Genomic DNA, 27,438 nt, shown 5'->3' on the forward strand with positions numbered 1-27,438 from the left:
CACGCTCGCTGCGCGCCGCCGGTCGCTGGCGGAAGTGACGCCACACTAGGGCTAAGGAGGCGGGGAGAAGGGCCCTGAAGGGAGCGGTTCCGGCTCCGAGGGGGCGGGGCGAGGGCGGGAGGCGGGACGGCGCCGCGGGGCCGCTCCAGAAGCCCCGGGAGGGAGGAAGAGGAGGACGCCGGGCGCGCGCAGGTGAGCTGTCGCGGGGCCGGATGCGGACGGGCGGCCGCCGAGAGGGGCTCGGGGGCCCTGCGAGCCCTGGGGCCCTGCGAGCGGGACGCAGCGGGCCGGGCCGTGGGGGGCGACGGCGGAAGGGGCCCGGTGGCCGCGTTGACAGGGGTCTGAGGGTGCGTTTGGCCTGGGCCGTGCGGTCACCCGGGACCCCGACCCCGGAAACGGGCGCTCCGAGCTCCTCGGGCCCCACGCGAAGGGCTGCAGCACCTCCACGTCCTTCCCGCCCCCGGTATGGACCGGTGCCCATTGTCAGCAAGTTATGCGTCCCCCGCCTCTTTCAGGTATTGTTTCCCAAGCTTCGTCCTCGGTACTGTTTGGCTAGCGGCTGGCAGTTTCCAGAGCGCTGCCTTCGTGCGGGGTGTGCTGCACCGGCGACCGGGAAACTTGAGTTTGGGAGGCATCTGTGGGCAGAACTGCTTTCTCTGACCGATGCCAGAGCCTCCGGACCCCGCCGAAACCTGGGCGAAGTACTTGTGCTGCTCTGGGAATCTGCGCAATCGTATTTCTGCCTTCATTTGGGGGGAAACTCCTGCAGAGGCCGAGCCGGCCGTTAACTTGGTCAACCCCCCCCCCCCCCAAAGGCCTGCGTGCGGGTGTTCTGTGTCCTGGAGGCCAGATGCCCGGGGTTAGGATCCAGACTAGCCGAGCTTGAAATTGGGGGCGAACCTAAACAGAGCCGCGATACACAACGGTTTCATTAGGGATAGCGAATGAAGACGACCGGTTTAAGATTTCACTGATGTGTGGGTAACTTCCACAAATGCCTTAGAAACACCGAGACAGCCCGGAAGTGTTGACAGATGAGAAAGCGGAAAAACCCCTTTCCACAACCACCTTTTCATTTGAGAACCAGAGTGTTCTCTGGTATATGTAGTTGCTTGGATTGTTGGTTCCCCTCCGTCTTTGTAGACTTGTCCCAAGTATCCTCAGTAACTTCATTCCCCTTGCTCTTCATTCATTCATTCAAAAACATTCGTTAAGGGTCCATGAAATCTAGGTCTCCGCAGTTGGTGATGTGGAAAAGGTAGACAAGAATCCAAGGAGTTTGTGTTCTATAGTGAAAGGGCCATTACTGTCTTCAGTGAGTATTGATTTATTGAGTGCTATGTGCCAGGGACTGTTCTCGGTGCTGGGGATGCAGCAGTGAACGGATTAAGTGTCTGACCTCATGGAGCTTCACATTTCACTGAAAGGAAGGGAAACAGTAATTAAATAGTATATCATATGCCCTGTGCTGGTAAGTGCTGTAGAAAAAACATAAAGCGATATAATGAAGAAGGAAGAGATTTACCACTTTTACGTAGAGGGGTGAGAGAAGGCCTGTCTTATTTAATAAGATGGTGGGTTTTTTTTTATTTTTTTAAATATTTTCTTTTTAATTTATTTTTGAAAGCAAGAGAGACAGATCATGAGCGGAGGGGGAAAGGCGGAGAGAGGGAGGAAGACAGAATACAAAACAGGCTTCAGGCTCCTAGCTGTCAGCACAGAGCCCTACAAGGCGGGGGGGGGGGGTGCCTAGAACTCACAGAACGTGAAACCGTGACCTGAGCCACCCAGGTACCCCAATAAGGTGATGCTTTAAAAGAGACAGAGAAAACTGGGAAGCAAGGCATGGGAATACCTGGAAGAGTTGTTTCCCGGGGCAGGGGACAGCAGGTGCAGACCCTATGGCAAGGGTTCAGAGAGCATCAGCGGCGAATGAAGGGGAGTTGAAGCTGGGGGCTAGAGAGTAGGCAGTCTTACAGAGCCCCATAAGGACTTTGGCCTTTTACTCGGGGTGGGTGAATGGGTTAGAGAAGAGGAATGACATAATCTGGCCTAATTTTCCACAGGGTCATGCTAACTGCGTTCTGGAGGTGGGAGGACCGAAGGAGAAAAAGCCAGGCCAGTTAGAGAGAGGTATTGCAGTAGTCCAAGCAACAGAAGGCAGTAGCTTGGACTAGAGTAGTAGTGGTAAAGGTAGTAAGTAGCAGTTAGTTTCTGGGTGTATTTTGAAGATGATAAGTAAGATGTGTGTATGAATGATAATTATGTTTGCCGTAAAAAGAGTATAAACAAAGTGATGAAAAAGTGAGATCTCATCTGGCTGGCAATCAGAATAGGCCTTGGAAGATTTGAACTGGACTTTTGACAAATGGATACAGTTGACTTCTTTCAAGTCCGAGTGACATGTGACTTCTTTTGGAATACAGAATTGCATTCAGGCTGTCCGTGAAACACCTGAAATTTCCATCCGTAAAGAAAAATCGGAAGATTTTACAACTTACATGCTCCCTTTGAGTGTTAAGCATGTTGCCTTGTGCATGCTATGTTTTCTAGGAGAAATTCAGCATAAATGTTAAGGCTTAGGACATAGCATTATTACACCTTTAGCTCAAATAGGGTATGAACTCACCGTAAATCCCAGTGCTATTTTCGTGTTTTCATCATCGCAAAATGTTAATACCTAGTGCTAATTAAATGAGGAAAGTGAAGAAACACCGTCAACTGAACACTGTCAACTTTTTAAGAATTCTGTAAAAGGCTTTGAAGTGACAGGTTAGAAGCTATATACCAGAGCTACGTACATCCTTCAAAGAAATCCGTGTTAATGTGTGAAGCAAAAGGAAAGCGGATGAAATGCTCTTGGCCTTTTGAGACTTGCACTTGAGGTAGGATTATTGGCCATAGGGCTCCCACATCTCATGGTCCTGGGAGTTGTACAAGACAGCAACGGCCACGGCACTTTACATGGTGTGAAGAGGACCAAACTCAGAGTTAAGTGGCTTGAGTTTCAGGGTCAGGTCTTTAGCTATCTTTTTAATATATATATTAAAAAGATATATATCATATATCTGATATATATTATATCTAATATATCTGATATATGATATATATCTTTTTAATATATAATAATTGACAGTATTTCCTGAGCTTAGCACCATGCTAAGCACTTTCCATAAACTCACTCATTTAGTACTTGTGGTATCCCTCTAGGTAGGGGCTGTGGTTAGCTCTGTTTAGAGAGGAAGGACTGTGTGACTAGAGAGATTCAAGTATCTTGCCCCAAGTCTCAGAGTAAGTGGCAGAGCTCAGATTGCTGCCCTTTTCAAGACCCTTTAACCACCGCACCATACTGGCCACTTCTTGTCCATATTGAGAGGGTTTGCCAGGCTGAAAATCAAATAAAAGTAATCATGATTAAGATACTGCGTTCCAGCCCTCTGTGGACTTTTGCAATGTCAAACTCTCAAAGTGAAAATATGAACTCTATATACTGCTCTTGAAATCATGCTGCCTCTATTCTTTTATCATGCTGTATGTATGCACTGTGTTTTGTCATCAAGGACAAATCCACAGTCTTTTTTCAGCTCTTTGATGCTGTAAATTTGTGTTGCAACGCAGCAAAGCCTACTAAATTAAGTAGAGAATGAACAACTTAGTGATAAATACCTTGGTAACCAGTTCATAAATCCTCCAAAACACTAACATAGCACAAAGATTATACCAACGGACGAAGTAAGAGCTTGTTCCTAAATAATTGATGTATGATGTTATAAGGAATGATTTTGGAAACTTTATACAAGGTGACACAATCTACCAGAATAACTGATAGCACCAGTAAGGTATTCCAATTTTTTGAAGGTGCTGGTGATGGAATATTGCTCAGAACCTGGTAGAGAGCCAATTCAGAGTTGAAATGGAAAGCAGAGAGGTTTTGTATTTTATATCTCTTTGGATATTGATTTCTCTTATGTTGCTTATACTGTACTTTATATTAAGTGTAGACCAAATCCTCTGCGTAACCTAGAGGATTACATGGAAACAAACTAATGCTGGGAGGATTTTTATTTTAAGCATTTAGTATTTGAGACTTTTCTTAGAATTTCATTTGTAATTTCTGGTTTTGAAGGAAAGGTTGTTTATGGGGGTGTAGTGCCGATGCTTATTTACAGTTTTTTTTTAATATGAACTTTATTGTCCAGTTGGTTTCCATACAACACCCAGTGCTCATCCCAACAGGTGCCCTCCTCAGTGCCCATCACCCACCTCCCCTCCCTCCCATCCCCCATCAACCCTGTTTGTTCTCAGTTTTTTAAAAAAAATTTTTAATGTTTATTTGTTTTTCAGAGAGAGAGACAGAGACAGAGTATGAGCAGGGGAAGGGCAGAGAGAGAGTGAGACAGAATCGGAAGCAGGCTCCAGGCTCTGAGCTGTCATCACAGAGCCTGACATGGGGCTCGAACTCACAAACCGTGAGATCGTGCCCTGAGCCAAAGGTGGAGACTTAATGGACTGAGCCACCCAGGCGCCCCTGTTCTCAGTTTTTAAGAGTCTCTTATATTTTGACTCCCTCCCTCTCTAACCTCTTTTTTTTTTCTTCCCCTCCCCCATGGTCTTCTGTTAAGTTTGTCAGGATCCACATAAGAGTGAAAACATATGGTATCTGTCTTTCTCCGTATGACTTATTTCACTCAGCATCACACTCTCCACTTCCATCCACGTTGCTACAAAGGGCCATATTTCGTTCTTTCTCATTGCCACGTAGTACTCCATTGTGTATATAAACCGCAATTTCTTTATCCATTCACCAGTTGATGGACATTTAGGCTCTTTCCATAATTTGGCTATTGTTGAGAGTGCTGCTATAAACATTGGGGTACAAGTGCCTCTATGCATCAGCACTCCTGGATCCCTTGGGTGAATTGCTAGCAGTGCGATTGCTGGGTCATAGGGTAGATCTATTTTTAATTTTTTGAGGAACCTCCACACTGTTTTCCAGAGCGGCTGCACCAGTTTGCATTCCCACCAACAGTGCAAGAAGGTTCCCGTGTCTCCACATCCTCACCAGCGTCTATAGTCTCCTGATTTGTTCATTTCAGCCACTCTGACTGGCGTGAGGTGGTATCTGAGTGTGGTTTTGATTTGTATTTCCCTGATGAGGAGCGACGTTGAGCATCTTTTCACGTGCCTGTTGGCCATCCGGATGTCTTCTTTAGAGAAGTGTCTATTCATGTTTTCTGCCCATTTCTTCACTGGGTTATTTGTTTTTCAGGTGTGGAGTTTGGTGAGCTCTTTATAGATTTTGGATACTAGCCCTTTGTCCGATATGTCATTTGCAAATATCTTTTCCCATTCCGTTGGTTGCTTTTTAGTTTTGTTGATTGTGTCCTTTGTGGTGCAGAAGCTTTTTATCTTCATGAGGTCCCAATAGTTCATTTTTGCTTTTAATTCCCTTGCCTTTGGAGACGTGTCAAGTAAGAAATTGCTGTGGCTGAGGTCAGAGAGGTTTTTTTCCTGCTTTCTCCTCTAGGGTTTTGATAGTTTCCTGTCTCACATTCAGGTCCTTTATCCATTTTGAGTTTATTTTTGTGAATGGTGTAAGAATGTGGTCTAGTTTCATCTTTCTTCATGTTGCTGTCCAGTTCACCCAGCACCATTTGTTAAAGAGACTGTCTTTTGTCCATTGGATATTCTTTCCTGCTTTGTCAAAGATTAGTTGGCCATACTTTTGTGGGTCTAATTCTGGGGTTTCTATTCTATTCCATTGGTCTATGTGTCTGTGTTTGTGCCAATACCATGCTGTCTTGATGATTACAGCTTTGTAGTAGAGGCTAAAGTCTGGGATTGTGATGCCTCCTGCTTTGGTCTTCTTCTTCAAAATTACTTTGGCTCTTCAGGGCCTTTTGTGATTCCATACAAATTTCTAGCTTCGAGGAGTATGCTGGTACAGTTTTGATTGGGATTGCATTGAATGTGTAGATAGCTTTAGGTAGTATTGACATTTTAACAATATTCTTCCAATCCATGAACACGGAATGTTTTTCCTTTTCTTTATATCTTCTTCAGTTTCCTTCATAAGCTGTCTATAGTTTTCAGCATACAGATATTTTACATCTTTGGTTAGGTTTATTCCTAGGTATTTTATGCTTCTTGGTGCAATTGTGAATGGGATCCGTTTCTTTATTTGTCTTTCTGTTGCTTCATTATTAGTGTATAAGAATGCAACTGATTTCTGTACATTGATTTTGTATCCTGCGACTTTGCTGAATTCATGTATCAGTTCTAGCAGACTTTTGGTGGAGTCTGTCAGGTTTTCCGTGTATAATATCATGTCATCTGCAAAATGAAAGCTTGACTTCATCTTTGCCAATTTTGATGCCTTTGATTTCCTTTTGTTGTCTGATTGCTGATGCTAGAACTTCCAACACTATGTTAAACAACCGCAGTGAGAGTGGACATCCCTGTCGTGTTCCTGATCTCAGGGAGAAAGCTCTCAGTTTTTCCCCATTGAGGATGATGTTAGCTGTGGGCTTTTCATAAATGGCTTTTATGATGTTAAAGTATGTTCCTTCTATCCTGACTTTCTCGAGGGTTTTTATTAAGAAAGGATGCTGAATTTTGTCAAATGCTTTTTCTGCATCGCTTGACAGGATCATATGGTTCTTACTTTTTCTTTTATTAATGTGATGTATCACATTGATAGATTTGCGAATGGTGAACCAGCCCTGTAGCCCAGGAATGAATCCCACTTGATCATGGTGAATAATTCTTACTATATGCTGTTGAATTCGATTTGCTAGTATCTTATTGAGAATTTTTGCATCCATATTCACCAGGGATATTGGCCTGTAGTTCTCTTTTTTTACTGGGTCTCTGTCTGGTTTAGGAATCAAAGTAATGCTGGCTTCATAGAATGAGTCTGGAAGTTTTCCTTCCCTTTTTATTTTTTGGAACAGCTTGAGAAGGATAGGTATTATCTCTGCTTTACATGTCTGGTAGAATTCCCCAGGGAAGCCATCTGGTCCTGGACTCTTATTTGTTGGGAGATTTTTGATAACTGATTCAATTTCTTCACTGGTTATGGGTCCATTCAAGTTTTCTATTTCCTCCTGTTTGAGTTTTGGAAGTATGTGGGTGCTTAGGAATTTGTCCATTTCTTCCAGGTGGTCCAGTTTGTTGGCATATGATTTTTCATAGTATTCCCTGATAATTGCTTTTATTTCTGAGGGATTGGTTGTAATAATTCTATTTTCATTCATGATTTTATCTATTTGGGTCATCTCCCTTTTCTTTTTGAGAAGCCTGGCTAGAGGTTTATCAATTTTGTTTATTTTTTCAAAAAACCAACTCTTGGTTTCATTTATCTGCTCTACAGTTTTTTTAGATTCGATATTGTTTATTTCTGCTCTGATCTTTATTATTTCTCTTCTTCTGGGTTTGGGGTGTCTTTGCTGTTCTGCTTCTGTTTCCTTTAGGTGTGCTGTTAGATTTTGTATTTGGGATTTTTCTTGTTTCTTGAGATAGGCCTGGATTGCAATGTATTTTCCTCTCAGGACTGCCTTCGCTGCATCCCAGGTGTTTGGATTGTTGTATTTTCATTTTCATTTGTTTCCATATATTTTTTAATATCTTCTCAATTGCCTGGGTGACCCATTCATCCTTTAGTAGGGTGTTCTTTAACCTCCATGGTTTTGGAGGTTTTCCAGACTTTTTCCTGTGGTTGATTTCAAGCTTCATAGCATTGGTCTGAAAGTGTGCATGGTATGATCTCAATTCTTGTATACTTATGAAGGGCTGTTTTGTGACCCAGTATGTTATCTATTTTGGAAAATGTTCCATGTGCACTTGAGAAGAAAGTATATTCTGTTGCTTTGGGATGCAGAGTTGTAAATGTATCTGTCAAGTCCATATGATCCAATGTATCATTCAGGGCCCTCGTTTCTTTATTGATCCTGTGTCTAGATGATCTATTCTTGTTGTAAGTGGAGTATTAAAGTCCCCTGCAATTACCACATTCTTATCAATAAAGTTGCTTATGTTTGTGATTAATTGTTTTATATGTTTGGGGGCTTCCGTATTCGGGGCATAGACATTTATAATTGTTAGCTCTTCCTGATGGATAGACCCTGTAATTATTATATAATGCCCTTCTTCACTTCTTGTTACAGCCTTTAATTTAAAGTCTAGTTTGTCTGGTATAAGTATGGCTACTCCAGCTTTCTTTTGACTTCTAGTAGCATGATAGGTAGTTCTCCATCCCCTCACTTTCAATCTGAAGGTGTCCTCAGGTCTAAAAGGAGTCTCTTGTAGACAGCAAATAGATGGGTCTTGTTTTTTTATCCATTCCGATACCCTATGTCTTTTAGTTGGAGCATTTAGTCTGTTTACATTTGGTGTTATTATAGAAAGATATGGGTTTAGGGTCATTGTGATGTATGTAGGTTTCATGCTTGTAGTGATGTCTCTGGTACTTTGTGGTCCTTGTAACATTTCACTCACAGAATCCCCCTTTGGATCTCTTGTAGGGCCGGTTTACTGGTGATGAATTCCTTCAGTTTTTGTTTGTTTGGGAAGACCTTTATCTCTCCTTCTATTCTAAATGACAGACTTGCTGGATAAAGGATTCTCGGCTGCATATTTTTTCTGTTCATCACATTGAAGATTTCCTGCCATTCCTTTCTGGCCTGCCAAGTTTCAGTAGATAAATCTGTCACTAGTCTTATCGGTCTCCCTTTATATGTTAGAGTGTGTTTATCCCTAGCTGCTTTTAGAATTTTCTCTTTATCCTTGTATTTTGCCAGTTTCACTATGCTATGTCATGCAGAAGATCGATTGAAGTTATGTCTCAAGGGAGTTCTCTGTGCCTCTTGGATTTCAATGCCTTTTTCCTTCCCCAGATCAGGGAAGTTCTCAGCTATGATTTGTTCAAGTACACCTTCAGCCCCTTTCTCTCTCTCTTCCTCTTCTGGAATTCCTATTATACGCATATTGTTCCATTTCATTGCATCACTTAGTTCTCTAATTCTCCCCTCATACTCTTGGATTTTTTTCTCTCTCTTTTTTCAGCTTCCTCTTTGTCTCCATAATTTTATCTTCTAATTCACCTATTCTCTCCTGTCTCTTCAGTCCCAGCTGTGGTCGCATCCATTTTATTTTGCGCCTCATTTATAGCATTTTTTAGTTCCTCATGACTGTTTCTTAGTCCCTTGATCTCTGTAGCAATAGATTCTCTGCTATCTATACTTTTTTCAAGCCCAGCAATTAATTTTATGACCATTATTCTAAATTCTTGTTCTGTTATATTGCTTAAATCGTTTTTGATCAATTCGTTAGTTGTCACTACTTCCTGGAGTTTCTTTTGAGGAGAGTTCTTCTGTTTCATCATTTTGGATAGTCCCTGGGGCGGTGGAACCGCAGGGCACTTCCCCTGTGGTCCGGGAGTAACTTGTGTTGGTGGGCGGGGCCGCAGTCAGACCCTATGTCTGTCACCAGCCCACCACTGGGGCCACAGTCAGACTGGTGTCTACCTTATCTTCCCCTCTCCCAGGGGCAGGACTCACTGTGGAGTGGTGTGGCCCCTGTCTGGGCTACTTGCACACTGCCAGGCTTGTGGTGCTGCTTTGATGGGATCTGGCGTATTAGCCGGGGTGGATCCGCAAGGTGCACAGGGGCAGGAGGGGCAGACTCAGCTTGCTTTGCCCTCAGTGGTCCCCTGCAGGAGGGGCCCTGCAGCCCTGGGAGGGAGGCAGACCCCTCGGAGGGATGGATCCACAGAAGCACAGTGTTGGGTGTTTGCGCCGTGCAAGCAAGGTCAGTGACGGGAACTGGTTTCCTTTGGGATTTCAGCTGGGGGATGGGAGGGGGAGATGGCGCTGGCCAGCGTCTTTGTTCCCCGCCTAGCTGAGCTCTGTCTTCGGGGCTCAACACCTCTCCCTCCCAGTGTCCTCTTGCCCTCCCGCTCTCTGAGTAGAGCTGTTGACTTTTAACATTTCAGATGTTAAGTCCAGCTGGCTGTCAGAACTCACTTAGGCCGGCCCCTCCGCTTTTGCAGGCCAGACTGGGGGGCTCTGCCTGGCCAGGCGGGCTGCCCCTCCACCGCCCCGGCTCCCTCCCGCCAGTCTGTAGCGCGCACCGCCTCTCCGCCCTTCCTACCCTCTTCCGTGGGCCTCTCGTCTGCGCCTGGCTCCAGAGAGTCCGTTCTGCTAGTCTTCTGCCGGTTTTCTGGGTTATTTAGGCCAATGTGGGTGGAATCTAGGCGATCAGCAGAACGCGGTGAGCCCAGCGTCCTCCTGTGCCACCATCTTCTCCGCTTATTTGCAGTTTAAAAGGTCAAATTAATGCTATCTGTATATTTCTTCACTGTTAGCTCCCTCCATAATCAGCAAAAGTACCGTACAATTCTGTTGGCTTGATTCGTTATTACTCAGTTGTGTATATGTGTCTCTGCCATTGTTGGAAATGGGGTGCAGAGTAATTTTATAAATCAGTGTACAAATGGAAAAATAGACCATTTTCATTTGAATTGCAAATACCATGGGGGTGCCTGGTTGGCTCAGTCGGTTAAGTGTCCAACTCAGGTCATGATCTCATGGTTCTGGAATTCGAGCCCCGCTTCGGGCTCTGTGCTGACAGCTCAGAGCCTGGTGACTGCTTTAGATTCTGTGTCGCCCTCTCTCTTTGCCCCTCCTCTACTTGCTTTCTGTCTCTCTGTCTCTCTCTCTCAAAAAGAAACAAACATTAAAAATATTTTTTAATAAAATTCTGTATATTTGTAATACTATAAATGATTCTGATTTTAATTTCAAAACACACATATATCTTAGAAAACACACAAAATGTTATGTGTTAATAGAAAACAAAGATTAAACTAGCTTTGGCTGATTCCTGAATGTTGCTAATTATAATGAATCAACTTTATTCATCTTTACTTTCAAAATACTTGTTTGAAGTGCAGATAAATTCAGACCTCTCAAGCTACCAGTTACTTTAACTATCTCAACAGCTTGGCTTCTCTAAGAAGAATGTTTCCGCTTCTATACCTTGTACTTCCCAATGTATCATGTTTTCAAAACAGGTTTGTCTTATTGCAAACATAATATATTTCCTTTTTGCCATAGAAAAAGTAGAAGATAAAAAGTTAAGAGGTTGGGAATAAAGGCCTTAGTAATCAACATGTTGATAACCAGTTTCCTGCATCTTCCAAAAACACTACCAGAGCTCCAAAACCATACCACCAGATGGAGTAAGAGCTATCAAGAATTACCTTGGCTGTTTGCAAAACACAGTATCCTAACTGCAGTGGGAGGAGATATAAAGACTTAGAGAGGTCTAACTCAATACTAACCTGCTACCCTTCCACTAGCTTCCACCTCTGCTCATTAATTTTATACCCCTAGCTAGATCCAGTGCCTGGAATTTTAAGCCTTTTGAGTTAATTTCTAAGATTAGAGCAGTATTTCTTTTATTTTTCACTCAAATATTTTTATCAGAAGCAAACTCTAGGGGTATGGAGGCATAACCTGAAGAGGATATGGCTTAAGACCTCCGTGTGCTTTAAAGTTCTAGGCAATTTTGCATCGTGCTACCTAATACTGTTACTATAACAGTGACGTGTATTTGAGGGGAATGTCTACAGTGTTTATCCGGTGGCTTTGTATGCCCCTTGTCACAGGGCTAAGTATCACAGCTTGAGAAGCAGAGAGTTAGAGTTTTTTCTTTGGTTTATTCATTCGGAAAATATTCAGTGAGAAGCACCTGTCTGGCTTAGTCAGTGGAGTGTGTGACTCTTGATCTCGGGATTGTGAGTTTGAGCCCCACATTGGGTGTAGAGATTATAAATAAATAAACTTAAGTATATACATATACACACACGCACACATATGTATACATATATACATATGTATATATATATACATATATATGTGTGTGTATACATATGTATATATAGATATATATATATTCAGTAAAGATCTGCCTTATGGGAGATGTGCTGATGCTGTAGACATCACGGACCCTGATTTGCAATGAAGTATGAAAACTTGCAGCAATACTGATGCAAAGGAAGAAGGACATAGTGATTTACTCTCTCTTGAGATCAGATACAGAATCCTGAAATAAATGTGTCTGAGCTGAATTTTGAAGAATTAAAAGTCTGAAAGTACAGCTCAACTTTGAAAAATGCAGGCGCCAACCCCTATGTAGTTGAAAGTCCAGATATAACTTTTGACTCCCCAAACTCTGAACCAATAGCCTACTGTTGACCTGAAGTCATACCAATGATATGAACAGTTAACATATATTTTGTATGTTGCATGCATTATGTGCTTTATTTTTAACAATCAGTAGAGAAAAGACATTACTAAATAAGTCACAAAGAAGAGAAAATGGATTTATAGTACATTATTTTAAAAATCTGCATGTAAGTGGAACAATGCATATCAAACCCATGTTGTTCAAGGGTCACCTGCAGTGTCAAAATACAATGGTTTTTAAGTTTGAAACATGAGTCTCATACAAACTTAGTAAGCATGTGTCAGAAATGTATTTAACTCCATAGAGTGAGTCATGAGAATAGAAGGCACAGTCTAAGAAATAGTTAATGATGTTGTAATAGCTGTGTAACAGGACAGGTGGTAGCCACACTCGGGGTGAACACAGCGTTAACGTATGAACTTGTCAAGTCATTAAGTTACATACCTGAGACTAACATCATGTGTCAACTGTACTCAAATTTGTGTAATGTATTTAATTCATTAATGAAGGAACTGGCAAGGTGGTAAAGCTGATCCAAAGTAATATGGGAAAGGAGTGCCTGGTTGGCTTGGTTGCTGGACAGTACGACTCTTGACCTTGGGGTCATGAGTTTGAGCCCCCATGTTTGGTGTAGAGATTACTTTAAACCTTTTAAAATATATATATATGGGATTGTCCAAAATCACTGAAAGAAAAACTGAGAAATAAGATCACGAAGTTAGCTCAAAACTGGCTACTGGGATATGCACTTGCAGCGAAGGCAGAGGGACAGGGCCCAGATTTCCCCTTCTATCTGAAACAGTGAGAAAGTGGGCAAAAATATATGGGAGAAAAAGGCTTTTAAGACTTAGGGCATCAGACAATGAAGAACACTGATCCCTGAGAGGCAAGATACAAATGAGATGAGCCCAGGGGCGCCTGGGTGGCTCAGTCAGTTAAGTGGCCGACTTCGGCTCAAGGTCATGAAATCGCGGTCTGTGAGTTTGAGCCCCCCGCGTCGGGCTCTGTGCTGACAGCTCAGAGACTGGAACCTGCTTCAGATTCTGTGTCTCCTCTTCTCTGCCCCTCCCCCGCTCATACTCTGTCTCTCTGTCTCAAAAATACATAAATATTACAAAAAAAAAAAAAAATGAGATGAGCCCATTGCCCCAGCTTATTGCCTCAAGAGAATTTCTAGCCATGGCACCAGGAGAAGAAGCCCATGTGGAGCCCAGTAGTCTCCCTTCCCTTTTTTTTTTTTTTTTTTTTTTAATTTTTTTTTTCAACGTTTATTTATTTTTGGGACAGAGAGAGAGACAGAGCATGAACGGGAGAGGGGCAGAGAGAGAGGGAGACACAGAATCGGAAACAGGCTCCAGGCTCTGAGCCATCAGCCCAGAGCCTGATGCGGGGCTCGAACTCACGGACCGCGAGATCGTGACCTGGCTGAAGTCGGACGCTTAACCGACTGCGCCACCCAGGCGCCCCTCCCTTCCCTTAATTGAGGATATGGAGCTAGGAGTTCAGAAAGGCGAAGCCAGCTAGCGGGGAATACTAGAAAGTAGAGAACTTCACAGAAAGCAAGAAATACACAGAGGATCCTTCTCCGGCCTGCAGCTGAGTGCTGATCAACACGTAGGTGTGAGGAAACTACCCAAAAGAATTAGAGGACTTTTCAGAACTCAGACAGGACCAGGGATGTACCTGTTCCTATCACCCTTAATGGAAAACCTCATAATCCCTAGGACATCAGAATGTTCAGGAAGGTTTTTGACTCTATAGTTGTGTCAAAATTAACCAGAAGTGAAGTGTAGCTTTGATACTGCCTTGAAAAGTCTAAAAGCAAGACCCAAAAGGACCAAGCTGTTTCCAGATAACTATACCCCAGAAGAATGCTCGATAATAATTATAGGAGTATTAAAATAGCCAAGACCATACAAGGTAAAATACACATTGTCTGGCATCCAATAAAAAATTACCAGGCATGCAAAGCAGGTTTACTCTAGGTTTACAACCTATAGTAAGAAAAATCTATAAGTTGAAATTAACCCAGAAATAGCAAATCAGTAGACAGGGACATTAAAACTCTATTTCATATGTTTAAAAAGCTAGAGAAAAGACTGAACAAATTAAGCAGAGACATGGAAAATATGTATTTTTTTAAGACTCAAGTTGAAGAGATTGGATACAGCAAAAGAAAAGATTCATGAATTTGAAGACATAGCAATAAAAGCTCTTCAAAGTGAAACACAGAGAGAAAGAAACTAAAAACATGAAAAAAGGAGTAGGACAACTTCACTTAGACTAATGTTTATTAAATTGTGGCGTCCCTGAAGAGGGGAGGAACAGATCAATGTTTGAAGAAATAATGGCCAAGGGACACCTGGGTGGTTCATTCGGTTGAACATCCAACTCTTGGTTTTAGCTCAGGCCATGATCTCATGATTTGTGAGTTGAAGCCCTGTGCCTGTCTCTGCCCTGATAGTGCAGAGCCTGCTTGGGATTCACTCTCTCCCTCTCTTTGCCCCTCCCCCACTCATGCATGCTCACACTCTCAAATAAATAAAAACTTAAAAAAAAGAATTTCCAAATGTTTCCAAATTTGTTAAAAACTGTATAAACCCACAGATGCAAGAGACTCAGTGAACCCCAAGTAAAAGAAACAAGGAAAACTACACCAAGAGGAACAGAGATAACAGTGACATTAGATTTCTCATAGGAAATCACGTAAGCAAGAAAATAGAGAAACATCTTTAAAGTCTTGAAAGGCAGGGGAGGGGAGGGAACCCTGTTAACCTAGGATTCTATACCCGGCAAAACTATCTTTGAAAAATGAAGGTAAAAGGAAGACTTAGTTAAATAAAAGCTGAAAGAATTTATTAACAGCGGGTCTGCACTACAGGAATGTTAAAGGAAATGTTCAGGCAGAGAAATATGATACAAATCATAGACACAAATGTAGACAAACAGGAAGGAATGCGGAACACCAGAGATGGAACTATCTGGTTAAATATAAAATACTTGTTTTCTTATTATCTAAATCTCTGAAAAATTATTGACTGTTTAAAACAAAAGTAGTATGTACTATCAAGTTTCTGACATGTAGAAGTAAAATAAGACAAAAATAGCACAAAGGCTACATAATATACTCTTGTAAAGTTCTTATACTGTACGTGAAGTGGTATATCACTTCAAGGTTGAAGGTAGATGATGATAATTAAAGATGTATAAAGTAACCACTAAAAACACACAAAGAGTTCTAGTTAATAAGCCACCAAACGATATAAAATAGAATCCTAAAAAGTGGTCAGTCCAAAAGTAGGCAGAAAAAGAAGGAAAAGGGAAGAGAATATAAATCGCATAAAGAAAAAACAAGGGGAGCGCCTGGGTGGCGCAGTCGGTTAAGCGTCCGACTTCAGCCAGGTCATGATCTCGCGGTCTGGGAGTTCGAGCCCCGCGTCAGGCTCTGGGCTGATGGCTCAGAGCCTGGAGCCTGTTTCCGATTCTGTGTCTCCGTCTCTCTCTGCCCCTCCCCCGTTCGTGCTCTGTCTCTCTCTGTCCCAAAAATAAATAAACGTTGAAAAAAAATTTTTTTTTAAAAAAAAGAAAAAACAAGGTAAATAATAACCATATCAATAATTATAGTAATGTTAAATATAAGTGGTCTAAACACTACGATTAAAAGGTAAAGATTGTCAGATTGGATAAAAAGGCAGGACCAAACTATATGCTACCTAAAAGAAACCCACTTTAAATATAAAGACGTTGTTATTACCATTCTCAAAGCTTAAAACTATTATATCAAAATCAAATTTTCCTGTCTGGGTATCAGCACCCATCAAATTGGGCCATCTGTATCTATTATTACTCTCCTAACATTGTCCTTGTATTAGACTAGTTAGACTAGTCTCCTCAGAATTCCTGCCACACCCCGTGCAGATTTTTGCTTATGCTCTGTTCCCTATGAAGAGTTCTTCACAGCTCTAAGGTTCTTTCTGCTTTACCCATAATTTCATCTGTGCTCATTCAAGACCAGTTTTGACTGACCTGTTCCATGAGTCAAAGTCAAGCCGCTTCATAAATGACAATTGCATCATAGATCACAGAATGTCTGAGCTCTCAAGAGCAGTAAAGAATTTGTCTATTTCCCTTATTTTATAGGTGAGAAAACCATGAGTCCAGTGAGGTTACGTGACCAGCCCAAGTTCGTACAAGTTTAGTGGTAAGTTTGTAGAAGGACAAAAACATTGCTTTCTCTAATTATCTGCCACTCACGATTAAGTACATTTCTTAGGTTATAATTATGATGCATGTACGTAGCGTTAATATTTATGTACGTATTTCATGTGCTTGTCTTATTTCCCAAACTAAGCTACCAGTAGAAACCTCTAATTAGTATTCTAATGCTTAGAAAAATGCTGGATATATAGATGCACAGTGGATTACAATATTCAATTAATAAACGTAGAGTCTAAATTGACAAGATCACAAAACGTAAAAATAATTCATTACTTTTTACCATTTGAAACAAAATGGTTAATTACCCTCCATAGGGTAGCTAAGATTCAAAATGTTTTTTCTAACATGTATTTCTAAATCTTGCTACTCCTATATAAAATAAGTTTCCTTTAGTACTTTTCTGTCTACTGATTTTTTTCAACCATAGTATAAACTCAGTTAATCATGTTAATCATTTTACTCATGAGTATTCACAAAGGTCTATACCTGTGCTGTCTGCTACAGGAACCACTATTTAAACTTAGATGAATGAAAATGAAATAAAATTTGAAATTCAGTTCCTCTGTCACTCTAACCAAGCTTGCTGGTAGCTATTGTATTCTGTGGTGATAAAGAATGTTTCTGTCATTGCACAAAGTTCTATCGGGTCTAGAATTTGTTATATGATGATAAATTGTTTTGCCTGCAGAAAGGGAAACCAAAGATTTTTACCAGATTCTCATACTGATGAGAGAACCATTCTGGTAACCAGACTGCAGCTCCAAGGTGTCAGTAGTAATCCCAGTAGTGTCCCTTCACCGAAACGGACATGCATCCCCTCATCCTGTGTGGTGCAGGCCTCCACAGCCAGGTACACGAGATAATCCATTGAGAAGTAAGAGAAAATAGTTTAAATTCATATTTGTGTGTTTGTAATATTTTAATTGTAGTAGAATATGTGTCTAAGTAGACATATACCAAGGTGTCTGCTCAAAGTATTTTTGTTCCTGGAATGCGTAATCAGAAATGTAGAAACCATTTCCTTAGTGTCCCAGTGATAAAGCCACCCTATTGCTCCCTGGTCTCTCTGCTGTAGCTCCCGCACTGTCCCCACCAACCGACTTCCTGTTTTTTGGCTCTGTGTTCAATCTACTCATGAGAGGATCTGTTTGGATAGGCCACTCACCATCCGGAGTCCAGTAGTTGGACAGAGCTCTTGACTCAGGATACTTTATAAACCCCTTGCCAGCCTTGAGATGGTACCTTTAATTGAAACACCATCCCCAGTATTTTGCTGTGATCATGGTCCTGGAGTGACAGAGTACAAAGCATGAGCCTGTAATTAAGGAACCTTTCCAAAGAAAGCACTAAGTTTGGCAGGTGCTCTGAGCCTTCTTTTAAGAGAACCATGTAAACTGCCTAGTACTTTACATTGCCCATCCAGTGTGTGTATTAAAAATAAATTATAACTTCCAAAAAAGAAAGTCAGAAAATGAAGTCTCTTTGACTGTCTTCATACTCCTTTCCTGCCAATAGGGTACAGACACTGTGGTGGACAGAATAATGGCCCCCAAAGATGTCTGTGTTTTAATCACCAGAAACTGAGTATGTTACCTTATATGATAAAAGGAACTTTGCAGGTTTGGCTAACTCTAGGGCCGTGGGTCTGGGACATATCCTTGATTGTCCGGGTAGGCCCAGTGTAAGTACAAGGCTCCTTGTAAGAGGGGTGCCCATGTCAAGAGTCAGGAAAGGAAGGTGTCACTGCAGAACCGGAGGGTGGAGTGATGTGTTCTGAAGGTACAGGAAGGGACCATGAGCCAAGGAATACCGCCAACTTCTAGAAGCTAGAAAAGACAAGAAAACAGATTCTCCTTTGAAGGTTCCAGAAGTATTGCATCCCTGCTGATACCTGGATTTTAGATTTCTCTCCTTCAGAATTATAGGAAAAGAAACGTGTTGTTTTAAGCCACTAGATTTGCGGTAATTTGTTACATTAGCAATAGGAAGCTAATACAGACGCATACTTCTATTCACGTTTTACAGAGCTTTTATTAGGCACTTTCTGCGTGACAGGCACAAAAATATCAGAGTTTAATTTTTTATTTTTTTAAAGTTTATTTATTTTGAGAAAGAGCACATGCATGCGTAAGGTGGGGGCGAAAAGAGAGGGAGAGAGAGAATCCCAAACAGTCTCCGTGCTGTCAGTACGGAGCCCGATGCAAGTCTCGCAAGACTCGATCCGAAGACCCCATTTTTAAAATCTCTTTACTTTTATAAAACCAGTGAAGAGCTAGGGGCACCTGGGTGGTTCAGTCAGTTTAGCATCCAACTCTTGATTTCAGCTCAGGTCATGATCTCACGGTTCGTGGGATTGAGCCCCACATGCTTAGCATGGAGCCTGCTTGGGATTCTCTTTCTCTGTCTCTCCCTCTGGGCCCCTTCCCCCCACCCCCAAATAAATAACAAATAAATATAAAAAACCGTTGACAAGCTAGATCAGTCACTGCTTTTCATTTTGGGTAGACTTGTATATCAGTTAGGATGCTTTCAGTTGCCTGTAAAGAATGGGAAATTGTTGGATTCAGTAACTGAAAATGTGAAGTTCGGACAGCTGTCAGGACTTTGGCCCCATTTCCCTCTGTATCTCTTAGCTCTGTTCTTCCCCACTGTCAGGATCATGCTTGGGCTAGTTTCCTGTCTCAGGATGGCCACCGGGAACAACTGGGGCTGTGCGCTCAAACTGTTCTGGATTGAAGTGACTGGAAAGAATTCATGCATTGATTAGGACAGTCTTTAGCCAGGACTGGAGTCAGTCTCACTCATGTTGCTTGGTTACCTGACTCAGTAGGAGAAGGAAGTGTTGTTAGGAAAAGGAAAGTGTATCGATAAAGCAAGAACCTGTTAAAAACAACAAAAGATAAAATTGTAATATCTTGAATACTGCTTCATATCGTTTCATCTATATATATCATCACCAGCAGTTCTGAACATGTCTATTTTATGCATCATGTAAAGACGTTCTAGGAAAAACTCTTCTAAAAGATTGTAGTTGGGAACGTTGTGTCTTTTTTGTCCACTGGTGATAATTATTACAGAACAGTTGGATGACTAACTTTATTGACCTGTGAGGATGTCTTCATTCTGCTGTTGGATTCTTCATCTTTCTCCATTATTAAAGTCCTAATTACAATGAATTAGACTCTTGCTTTAAAAGCTCGTCAAGATTTCTCATATAAACATCTTTTTTATGTGATGATTATCATTTCTGACATCCACAATTGAGGTACCTGTAGAAAAAGAGCTGGAATTTTTAAGATAGTAGAAAATTATATAAATATTCATAACAAGTTGGAGAATCAATCATACTATATTCAGGACAATGGATGCTTATTCTAGCTCAGAGAAATGAAATCTTAACTGACTTTTAAAGCCTGCGGGTAAAAAGAAACCGTATTTCCTTATAAAGAAGCCTCCCTACGTTCCAACGCAATCTGACATTCATTAACTTTTCTCATTTGTGTATTTCAAATTTTAACAATGCTCACTGCTACCCCAGTCACAGAAGAGAAGCTAGAACTACATAGCAGCCGGCAGTAATGTTGGATTGAGTTCGCCTGAGAAATAATATTTTTCAAATTATAATCTTTGGATCAGTTCAAAGAAATGGTGAAAACATGAGTCATTCAATAAATGTTGTTGGGACAGTAAGCCATCCATTTCAAAAATAAAGCTACACAAAATAAATTCCAGCTGGATCAGAGAATTAACTACACATACAGAGAATGAGAGCTCAGAAGAGTACTTAAGAGGTTTTTAAAATGTGATCATCGGATGGGGAAGGCCTTCTTAAAACCCCAAATCCAAAAGTCATAAAAGGAGCTATTGAGAGTAGTGTAGTGTAGTAGGTCAGAATTTGTATTCTGATTTCAGAGACGAGCTGAGTTCATTTCCATTTCTGTTTTTTACAGCTGTATGATCTCGGAACTAAGAATACCCTGTAAATATTCAGAAAGATGTTTAATCGAAAAAATATATACTCACTGAGGCCTCATTCTGCCTCTCAAATGGGTAAATATTAGAAAAGATTGTCAAGAGGGTAGTGAAAAAGAGTATAGTCCCTCATATTCTACTCACAGGGTATAAATGAGTACAGCCTGTTTTTTGAAGGTGAATCAGCAGTCTGTTGAAAGTTAAAATGAGCACACACTTTGACTCAGCAATTCCAATTTTAAATACCTACACTAGAAAAATAATTACACATTAGAAAGAAGAATGTACTAGGATTTTTACTGAGACATTGTTTGAAATAGCTAAAAGCTAATATTCTGAATTAGTGTCACTGTGGGGGAGGAGTGGAAAACCTAGGTCTTTTTTTTTTTTTTTTGAAAATCTGTACACGTCTGTGAAAAACAATCAAAAATGGTTTTAAATTTTTTTAACATTTATTCATTTTTGAGAGACAGAGAGTGAGAGGGGGAGGGGCAGAGAGAGGGGAAGACACAGAATCCAAAGCAGGCTCCAGGCTCTGAGCTGTCAGCACACAGCCCCACGCGGGGCTCGAACCCACGAACCGTGAGATCATGACCTGAGCCGAAGTCGGACGCTTAACCGACTGAGCCACCCCAGCGCCCCCCAAAAATGGTTTTAGACAGTATTTTCCCTAAAAGTTGTTATTAATTCATTACTGTTTTCTATTGGGCCGTAGCTACTTTTCATCAAACAATAATATTTGGCATGTCCGTCTGTAAACACATTTTATATCTGCTTCTTTGCAGAATGGAAACAGACTGTAATTCCATGGAGCTAAGTAGCATGTCAGGATTTGAAGAAGATGCGCAGCTTAATGGTTTTGAAGAAGCTGATATGAAAGATATGAAGCTAGAAGCTGAAGCAGTTGTCAACGATGTTCTCTTTGCTGTTAACAACATGTTTGTCTCAAAAAACTTGCGCTGTGCAGATGATGTGGCCTATATCAATGTGGAAACAAGAGAGAGGAACAGATACTGCCTGGAGCTGACTGAAGCAGGGCTCAGGGTAAGTCACCTTTCTTTTTAGGGGGAAAAAAAAAATTTATTGCCGTCTTTACCGTTTTAGGGGTCGGGAGTGGAAGGGGTGTTAACTGAGGACACTCAGCAGCTCCAAGATTTTTGTAAGGAAACTTTTTTCCCTATGAATTCTTACTGATTCTAAAGTCTTTGGGTCAACATGGGGAAACTGGATTTTTTAAAAGAGAAAAACCATTTGATTTGCAGAGTGTTAGTTTGCTTTGATCATCACCCCCCAAAGTAACTTATTTCTTGTCTGTAGCTAAATATGCCCGCCAAAATCAGGCATTCTCTACACTGGATGAGTTTTGCGATCATTGTGTTAAGAGGACCTTTTCCCACCTCTCATAAAATGTCTCTTCTGGGGCACCTGGGTGGCTCAGTCTGTTGAGCATCTGACTCTTGATTTCGGCTCAGGTCATGATCCCAGGGTCATGGGATTGAGGTCTGCATTAGGCTCTGTGCTGGGCGTAGAGCCTGCTTGGGACTCTCTCTCTCCCTCTCACTCTCTCTGCCCCTCCCCTGCTCACTGCTCACATGCTCACTCGCTCGCTCCCTCAATAAATAAATAAACTTAAAAAAAAAAAACAGAAATAGGCAAATGAAAAGTAGAGATACATGACCCTGCATAAATTAATGTGATCTTACATGGATTAATTCCAAGGTGATGGTGTGAAGGTAGGAAGGATTCTGATCAGAGTGAGAACCCAGTGTGAATTTGAGTCATCTTGGGTGAGTCATTCTGCCTCTCTGAGTCCTTGCTTCTTTATAACCTAAAGACTAGAAAAGGAAGGAAGGAAGGAAGGAAGGAAGGAAGGAAGGAAGGAAGGGGTAAGAAAACTAAAGAGGATGGGGGGATGATTATATGAATAGCTTGCAGAAAGGTCTAGATCACTTACAAACCTGGCACATAGGTATCCAAATATTTGTTTTTGCACTTTTACTCAGTTAAGTTACTGAGCAGCTGTCCTGTGTCAGGAATTGAAAATCAAACCGTGAGTAAGACATGATCCCCATCCACTAGGAAAACTACCGTCTAGCAAGGAAGAGAGGGGCAAACGGAACTGTAATCCAAGCAGACGGTGCTGCGGCCTGGCGGTTCTGAAGAGGGGTGACTCGTCGTCTGTAGATGCCTGCCTCTGCCTTTCATTTAAAGCAAAAACAGTGCCACTTCCAACATAAACTTGCATCTTCTATGACTTGAGTAGATGCCATAAAAAATTAGAGTTCATATATGGAATTCTCACGCTTTGGTCAAGTCAACAAAAACTAAATTGATTTCCCCCTACCCTGTGCTGGTGAACCCGGATTCATCTTGTTGGGGAAAAAAGTTCTCATTGTGTTTAAAGACAACGCACACACAGAATAGCATTCCCTTTTATCTCACAGGGCTGAGCACGTGTTTCCCTGACAGATAAGTAACGTGCTTATAACGTTAAACTAGTAATGTAACTAATTGTAAAGCATGATCAATAGAGATTCTTTAAAGATAAGATCTTTTAAAACATTTTGAAAAAGGAATAAGTGAAAAATAATTTTTGTAAATCTTTAAAATATGGACTGATATATATATTATCTATGATGTGCCTTTAATTAATGATCCTTAATATATGTGGGATTAAGTAGAAGGACGTTCCAGTCTATGAAAATGAAATACTGGTTCTGTGTAGCTTTCTACATTCCTTTTTAGGATCAGGAGTAGGTAAATTAAACTTTTACATTTTGAGAAAAGAGTGATAAAGAGGGCATTTTAAAGCTGGTGGTGTTCCCATGTTTCAGACTGATTAGAAATATGCATATTCTTAAATAAACGTTGAAAAAAAAAAATTTAAAAAAGGGGCGCCTGGGTGGCGCAGTCGGTTAAGCGTCCGACTTCAGCCAGGTCACGATCTCGCGGTCCGTGAGTTCGAGCCCCGCGTCGGGCTCTGGGCCGATGGCTTGGAGCCTGGAGCCTGTTTCCGATTCTGTGTCTCCCTCTCTCTCTGCCCCTCCCCCGTTCATGCTCTGTCTCTCTCTGTCCCAAAAATAAATAAACGTTGAAAAAAAAAGAAATATGCATATTCTAGGGGCACCCGGGTGGCTCAGTCAGTTAAGCGTCCAACTCTTGGTTTCGGCTCGGATCGCGACCTCACAGTTTCGTGAAATCGAGCCCTGCATCGCACTCTGTGCCGACAGTGCGGAGCCTGCTTGAGATACTCTCCCTCCCTCTCTCTGCCCCTCCCCCATCACACTGTCTCTGTCTCTCAAATAAGATGAAGTAAAACTTAAAAAAGAAATCTGCATGTTCTGACTATTGATTGAGAAATCATGTCGTTGGGGAATGGCCTGTGTAAACAGTTGGTTTTTGCTTTCTGTACCGAGATGAAGTCTGGTTCTTTAATTCACTGTTGCGTTTCTCTTGTAGGTGGTAGGTTATGCTTTTGACCAAGTGGACGATCACTTACACACCCCCTATCATGAAACAGTCTACTCTTTGCTGGATACCCTCAGCCCTGCCTACCGGGAAGCATTTGGAAACGCACTCCTTCAAAGACTGGAAGCTTTGAAAAGGGATGGACAGTCATGACTAAGCTTTTTCCTTCTAGAGGGGGCTGCTGCTGGTACAAAATGTTGACATAAAGCTTGAAATTCTTACATACTGTCATAGTGGAAAATGCATCTTTGGTTTTAGGTCTGTCATTTCTTGCTTCAAATTTAGGCTTTTGACTCATATTATTATTGACTAATGGATTCTCTTTCTTAGTTTTGGATTCATTAAGGGAATCCTGAGGCCATTGCTGTGACACCATCATTAAGACCTTCAAATTTCTTCATATAGTATCTCTGCGTTTCAAAACCTAATCAGTATTTCATTCTGTTGTTTCAGGATTTCAATGCTGCCAGCACTGTCTTTTACATAGGAAATTCTAGGTTTGCACAGTAATAGGAATTAAAATGACCTAACTTCAGACTTTGATTCAGCTTGCTGAATCAGGGGTCTGCTACTAGCTTGGACTGACTTTGTAGTAATTATTTTGCTACTAGCCTTATCGGAAACAAATTATCAACTAGTTTCCCCTGCACAAATTTTGGAATTCACTGCTTCACCTAATCTATTTATATTACTAATATGGACTGATAAAGATGAATTAATTATATATATTACTTCGCTAGTATTAAATGGAAAACAGGTACTGAAATGATAGTTCTGTATTCCTTGTTTGCAACAGCCAGCCAACTAAGAGGACAAACCGTTAGCAAATGAATGTAGTAATCACTTGTTTCCAAGATATTGAAGCACATAAGCAAATATAGGAACAGGCTCCATTTTTCTTAACAAAAAAAACATCTTCAGTGTGTGTGTGATTGAAAAGGATGAAGATTCTGATGTCCTAGAAGACAATATTTTGGCCTGTGTTGATTCTTATTATGAATGTTTGTTTACATAATGTACAGTATATATTCAGAAAGTATTTTTGCTTCTACGTTTGCTTTCTCTAATGCAGTGCTCTGGTATTCCCGCAGCTCCCCCCACCCCCCGCCCTTTCCCAACAGATGCACAGTGTGCCGTCTCCATGCTAAATCTGAATGTAATGTGAGTGCATCGTGTGGGTTTGAAACCAAAGGATGAGTGGAACATTCAGAAGCTTAATATTTAAAAGAGGGAGACTCGGTTTTTATATTTGATTACAGGTACTAATATTTATAAAAAATAAACTGTGCCATGCTGCTACATGGTTTCAAGTACACGTGGGATACGAAGGATCGGGGAGTCGACTTTTTAGTAGCAATCTAAAGCAGCAGCTGTGGAAATGTTGAACTACATTCTGCATCTGGACGCACCTTCGTAATTTGTCATCTGCGGACCTTTTTGAATCATGATTAGGCAATAGGTACTTTTAGGCTCTGAAGGTCATGTAGACCAGATTGAAGTTTGGTTTGTATCAGTATTCATTGTCAAAGGTCACCGCAAGGCTCTACCTATGTTTGCTAAATTCGTGTTCATTCACAACTTTATTTTCAGATGCTAACTGTTTGGGCAGTGAAGTCCAACTGCAGGTCGGATTTTCTCACGCTTACTCTCAGGCTAAATAAATGTAAAGGAGATTTGTAAAGTTTGAATAAAATTCTGTTTACTCATTCTGAGCTAAGTATGAACAAAAGTGATTGTATGTTCGAAAATTGACATTGTCCGTGTTGTGATAAGTGGCTGGTTCCAGGAGCTTTTGTGTCCATTTTTGAATTCCATATTGTTACATTTTGTTGTCAAGTGATTTGCTCTTTTTATTATCATGAAAGAGGAACACAGAGAGAAGACATTAATAAAGCTATACAGACACTAAAACTATTTCATCTAGGTTGTTTAAAGAATTTAGTAAGACAAATAAAGTAACAAGTAAAAGATAAAGGAAGCCTTGATTTCACTCCCCCAAAAAGGGGGAGGAAAAAAAGAAAAACCTCTAAATAAGTAACTCTTACAAGTCAACAAGAAAAAAAGGAAACAGTGGGCATATAATATGATCAGACAACTCTGGAAAATATATAGATGTTCAGGAACCACTTGAAAGATATTCAACCTGACCAGAAGAAAGGAAAGGAAAGGAAAATAGGGTTAGCTAATAATAACTTCTCTAATTTCACCTAATAATAACTTCTCTTATTTAAATATAATCATCTCAATAAGGATTTAGTGAGGGGCACTCTTACATTCTATCAGAGGGTATATTGAAACCTTTCTGGAAAACACTGGTAATAGAGCCTTTATAAAAAGCTTTTAACTTATGGACTGGTAGTATCTTAGCTATCTAGCACAGGGAAATGATTCAGCAGAAGATACACTACAAGGATATTCATTTTCTCTAACGAAACATTGGAAAGGCTCTAAAAAGTGGTTGTTATGCTACGTCCTCCTGATGGAAAAATGTGCGGCCGTTAAAAATCATGAGGAAAGGGGCGCCTGGGTGGCTAGTCAGTGGAGCATCCCACTTCGGCTCAGGTCATGATCTCACGATCTGTGAGTTCGAGCCACACATCAGGCTGTCTGCTGTCAGCACAGAGCCCCCTTCAGTTCCTCTGTCCACCCCTCCCCACGTCAACCCCCGCCCCGCTCATGCGCTCTCAAAAATGAACTTCAAAAAATAATGAAAAAAAATGGCAACGGGAAAAAATTATACCACATGAAAAAAAGATATCTAAAACTGTGATCTGTTTTCGAACAACGGGAAGAATAAAATGTTCTGCAGTGTTAACACGAGCTATCAGTAGGTGATAAGATGGGTGATTTTCGTCGTCTTCATACTTTTTCACAGTTTCTTCATTAGCTTCTAGGCGATAATTCGGCGAGATCTGGATGGTGCTTCAGCGGCCGAAGAACCTTTTCCTCGCGAAAGCACCAAGCTGCACTGCATCGTGCTCACTCCCAGGACCCTTGAAGAGGCAGCTTGACTGCGAAGCCAGGGCTGCCCGCCCGCCCCCTTGCCCAGGACGACAGCCTTCCTCCCACCTTTCCTCCAGGTCAGCAGCGAATCGGCCGCTAGTGGTGTCCTTAGCCGCCTCCATCACACCGCGCTCGTCCCTGTCTGGTGTTCAAACACCCAGGATGTGCTGTTTGTCACGGGGAACGGGGTGAAACACAGATCCTGACGTGTGCCACGCGGACCTCCGAGCTCTGCCCTCGGCCCCTTTGTTTTGGGGATGGCTTGGCCGAGACGTGGACAGAGGGAGGGCCTTGCTCAGCAGTCCACCCGTGAGCACGCGTGGGGTCAGAACCCCGTCTTCCGTCTCCACCAACTGTCCCCGTCCAGTGACATAAGCGTCACCTGAACTCCGTGGCTGCAGGCTTACTTCATTTTATTGCACTTCACAGATAATGCAGGGGAGGGGGGAGGCGGGGCGGACAGTTCCCACAAATTAAAGGTATATTTGTGTGGTCACCTGTGATCAGTGATCTTTGATGTTACTGTTA

General features: G+C 41.6%; 1 protein-coding gene across 5 annotated transcripts; it reads left to right on the forward strand.

The window, feature by feature from the left end:
* Positions 1-126: 126 nt before the first annotated feature.
* On the forward strand, positions 127-25,818 carry LOC115516843 (GSK3B interacting protein). 5 transcript variants are annotated; one of them, XM_030319922.1, is made up of 5 exons: positions 127-192; positions 16,390-16,450; positions 17,156-17,341; positions 21,225-21,483; positions 23,899-25,818. In XM_030319922.1, the coding sequence occupies exons 4-5, from the start codon at positions 21,226-21,228 to the stop codon at positions 24,058-24,060; spliced, it is 420 nt and encodes a 139-aa protein (XP_030175782.1). In that variant the 5' UTR covers positions 127-192; positions 16,390-16,450; positions 17,156-17,341; position 21,225; the 3' UTR covers positions 24,061-25,818. The 5 variants fall into 5 exon arrangements, with proteins under 5 accessions (XP_030175782.1, XP_030175780.1, XP_030175778.1 ...); XM_030319920.1 differs by having other exon boundaries at positions 17,156-17,317; XM_030319923.1 differs by lacking the exon at positions 127-192 and adding an exon at positions 252-515 and having other exon boundaries at positions 17,156-17,317.
* The last annotated feature ends 1,620 nt before the right edge of the window (positions 25,819-27,438 follow it).

This window comes from Lynx canadensis, chromosome B3, assembly GCF_007474595.2.
Source record: "Lynx canadensis isolate LIC74 chromosome B3, mLynCan4.pri.v2, whole genome shotgun sequence".
Lineage (NCBI taxonomy): Eukaryota > Metazoa > Chordata > Mammalia > Carnivora > Felidae > Lynx > Lynx canadensis.